Below are 3,136 nucleotides of genomic sequence, written 5' to 3'. Positions count from 1 at the left end.
AGTATAGCATATATATATATATATATATATATATATGATTGTATGTATATAATAACTTCATTTGCGGCTGTATGAGTATGGCCTGTGTATTTAAGTGGAGCATAATCTTATATACAAAGTTATTTCTGTCGCCTGTTTTTCACAATGCTGTAAATACCAACATTACATTCTTGATTTAAGTTTGGTTGCCACAATTTAACACTTGAAACACATCGTTGTAAACAACCGATTGTTTACGTAAAACTTTTACCTGTTGAAAAACGCAGAATAAATAATAAGATTGCTTGAACACAATAAACACTAAAACATAACGACTTTATTCTTAAAAAACTTGAATTTAAATAATTACCTATGTATATGATGAGTGATGAAAACTGCTGTACTTTTTAAGTTATGTCTATGAAAGGTGTTTATGAAACAGAAGAAGAAAGAACAGTAAATGTATTTATAAGTATTAGGGAAGGAAATTTAGATACATTTTTTAAACGACGATTAAGTTCGACATACTAGTAGTGAAGACCGTATTTCCCCAACTATCATTTCTTTCTACTTATTCTGTTTTTTAGCAGTAGCTTTGCAGTGATATTTCTATGAGATTAGATTCTTCTAACAATTGTCGTGTCAGTGTCGTCCCATTCTTCCCACAAGCTGTCCTAATGATACAGAAGTCGGTTAGAGCTCTATCGGAGTAGTTGACAGGTATGTATGTGGTCGAGAGATATTGCCATGATTATTGTTTCCTCATCTGTTTTTATTATGACAATAATAATTGTATTCAAGATGTGCCTGAAAGCTTTAAAAACATCTTGTTTACTACCTTGTTAACGGTATCAAAATATATGCTCAGCTTAGTCTCATTAGATTTTTGGATCAGTTTGTTTGTTTTTTGTTTTGGTTTTTGAACTTCGCGCAAAGCCACACGAGGGCTGTCTGCTCTAGCCGTCCCTAATTTAGCAGTGTAAGACTAGAGGGAAGGCAGCTAGTTACCACCACTCACCGCCAACTCTTGGGCTACTATTTTACCAACGAATAGTGGGATTGACCGTCACATTATAACGCCCCCATGGTTGAAAGAGCGGGCATGTTCGGTGTGACAGGGATTCGAACCCGCGACCCTTAGATTGCGAGTCGAGCGCCCTAACCATCTGTCCATGCCGGGCCTTTTGGATCAGAGGATTCCGCTATCATAGCCTTAATTCTTATGGGTTAGAGAGTTTAAAATAATTAGTTTTCGGTATGATTTAGAAGTCCGTTGACGTTTGGAACATTTTGCTTTTCAAATTTTGGCTTCCAAAAAAAGGTTAAACATTCCTTTCTTCGGAATATCAAGCCCTCTGGCACTATGTCGCTTAAAAACCTTGCAGTATGAATATTTCTGTTGGGAAATAGCAGTAAATTACCTCTCCAGCCACCTATCAAGTTTTGAAGGAAGTTTACAATCATGGGCAGAGCTATTTATTAAAATACGCAGGATACATGTCTGTTTATTACGTGACTATAGTTCTAGAAGTATCATGAAATTCATAACAAAGTTATAATTAAATAGATGTGCAATTTGAATAAATTTTTGAGCAACAAATTGAATACCCAACTTTGCCTTTTGTAAAAGCCCGAAAGATCGACTAAAATCTACAAATAAAAGTGAACTATTAGTCCATAAGGGCTTTCTTTTTGAAACTCCTGTGATGCACTTATTTATTTTAAGAATACTGCACTCTTCCATCTTGTTTCTCTTGAAAAAATGGAAAGCACGCACAGACTTGCTAACAATTAGAAAATCTGTACAAGGATTTCCGGTAGTGTCCATTCTCTAAGAATACTGTTGGAAGACAGTTCATTTCAAGTAGAGATATGGCAAAGATTTCTACTGTTTGACTTTGGTACATTTAATGCATTAAATCTGTATAAATAAACGTCAATACGTGTGTGTGTGTGTGTATGTCTGTTCCTTATAAATTTCAACATTTCTTGATCAATCAGCACCACACTTGACACAGTGATACAGGATGGCATGCGGAAGGGGCTGGACCTTCCATATAATTTCATATCCGGGAGATGTAGAGTAAAGCTATGTTATTGCACTAAATACTTTTCCTTATCTCTTGACCAATAAGCAACAAACTTGACGCAATAATACAGAATGGATATGAAAAAGGTTCATTTTCTTGAATGTTCTTGCGACGAGATTAAGAAAATTTCTAGAAGATTCTGAAATAGAACATTCTTAGGGTTTTGGAGGGTTTTAGACCATGCTGATAATGTATATAAAGATAGGTTTTTTAAAAATCAAAATATAATTTGCCTAAATTAGCTGAAGGAATAAGGTAATGAACAAAAATAGTGAATAAACTAGTGATAGTGATTATAGTTAATACTGACAAAGTGATTATAAGAAACGAAGTAAGCTTAGTTAATACAGTGAAAATTAAACACAGCAAAGGAAGTACTCTGAAAAGTAGCTAAATTTGAATATTGTACTTTGAATCTAACAGTGTCCATTCAAATATTCCACGAAAGAAAAGAAAAAAAAATGGTCGAACCACTTCCAAGGCCGGACAGATGAGAAAGGCAAGGATACAAGAAACAACTGAGGAAGCAGAGGTACAAAAACAATATGATCATTTTCGATATGCACAAGCTGTAGCAGATGAATCAACAGAAGAAAAGAACACCCGTCGGGAATCAAACCGTCTTCAAAGATCAACTTAAGAGAAATGTTTAAGGTTTACCCCCATTGCCAAGCTAAGAAATGGGAAGGGGAAAGTACAGGTATGTGTTGTTCAGGTGGGAAATCAAAACTGCCAGAACCACTTAAATCGCTATTGACTGGAGTGTCAGCTAACTCTAAGCATTTTGTTACAAACATCCATAAACACAATTCATGCTTTCAATTAACTTCCTTTGGAGCAGAAGTCTAGATGCCAGGTTATATGTGAACATTCAAAGTTTGTGGACAAGTCTACCAATCAGCTGGCTCACTGTTGTCTCTACCAGGGGAGCAATCTAGGTTTATGCAAATATATTTCATGGGTGACCATAATGAATAAGCAGAGCAGCGCTGCAGCAATATGGAAGGTGTTATTTGAATTTGGTCTCCAAGAAATGTTACATGCCAGCAACAACTATGTGCATAGCT

At 35.5% G+C, this 3,136-nt stretch overlaps 1 protein-coding gene across 1 annotated transcript in view; it reads left to right on the top strand.

Moving 5' to 3' along the window:
• Positions 1-2,709, top strand: part of LOC106462050 (cholecystokinin receptor-like) — a 52,480-nt gene extending 49,771 nt beyond the window's left edge. The window contains exon 5 of the mRNA XM_022389168.1: positions 2,493-2,709. Within this exon, the coding sequence (XP_022244876.1) occupies positions 2,493-2,709 (217 nt within the window). The remainder of the gene's footprint in view (positions 1-2,492) is intronic.
• The last annotated feature ends 427 nt before the right edge of the window (positions 2,710-3,136 follow it).

This window comes from Limulus polyphemus, unplaced genomic scaffold, assembly GCF_000517525.1.
Source record: "Limulus polyphemus unplaced genomic scaffold, Limulus_polyphemus-2.1.2 Scaffold1082, whole genome shotgun sequence".
NCBI lineage: Eukaryota > Metazoa > Arthropoda > Merostomata > Xiphosura > Limulidae > Limulus > Limulus polyphemus.
Note: the sequence above shows the minus strand (reverse complement) of the source record. Positions and strands in the feature narration are given on the sequence as shown.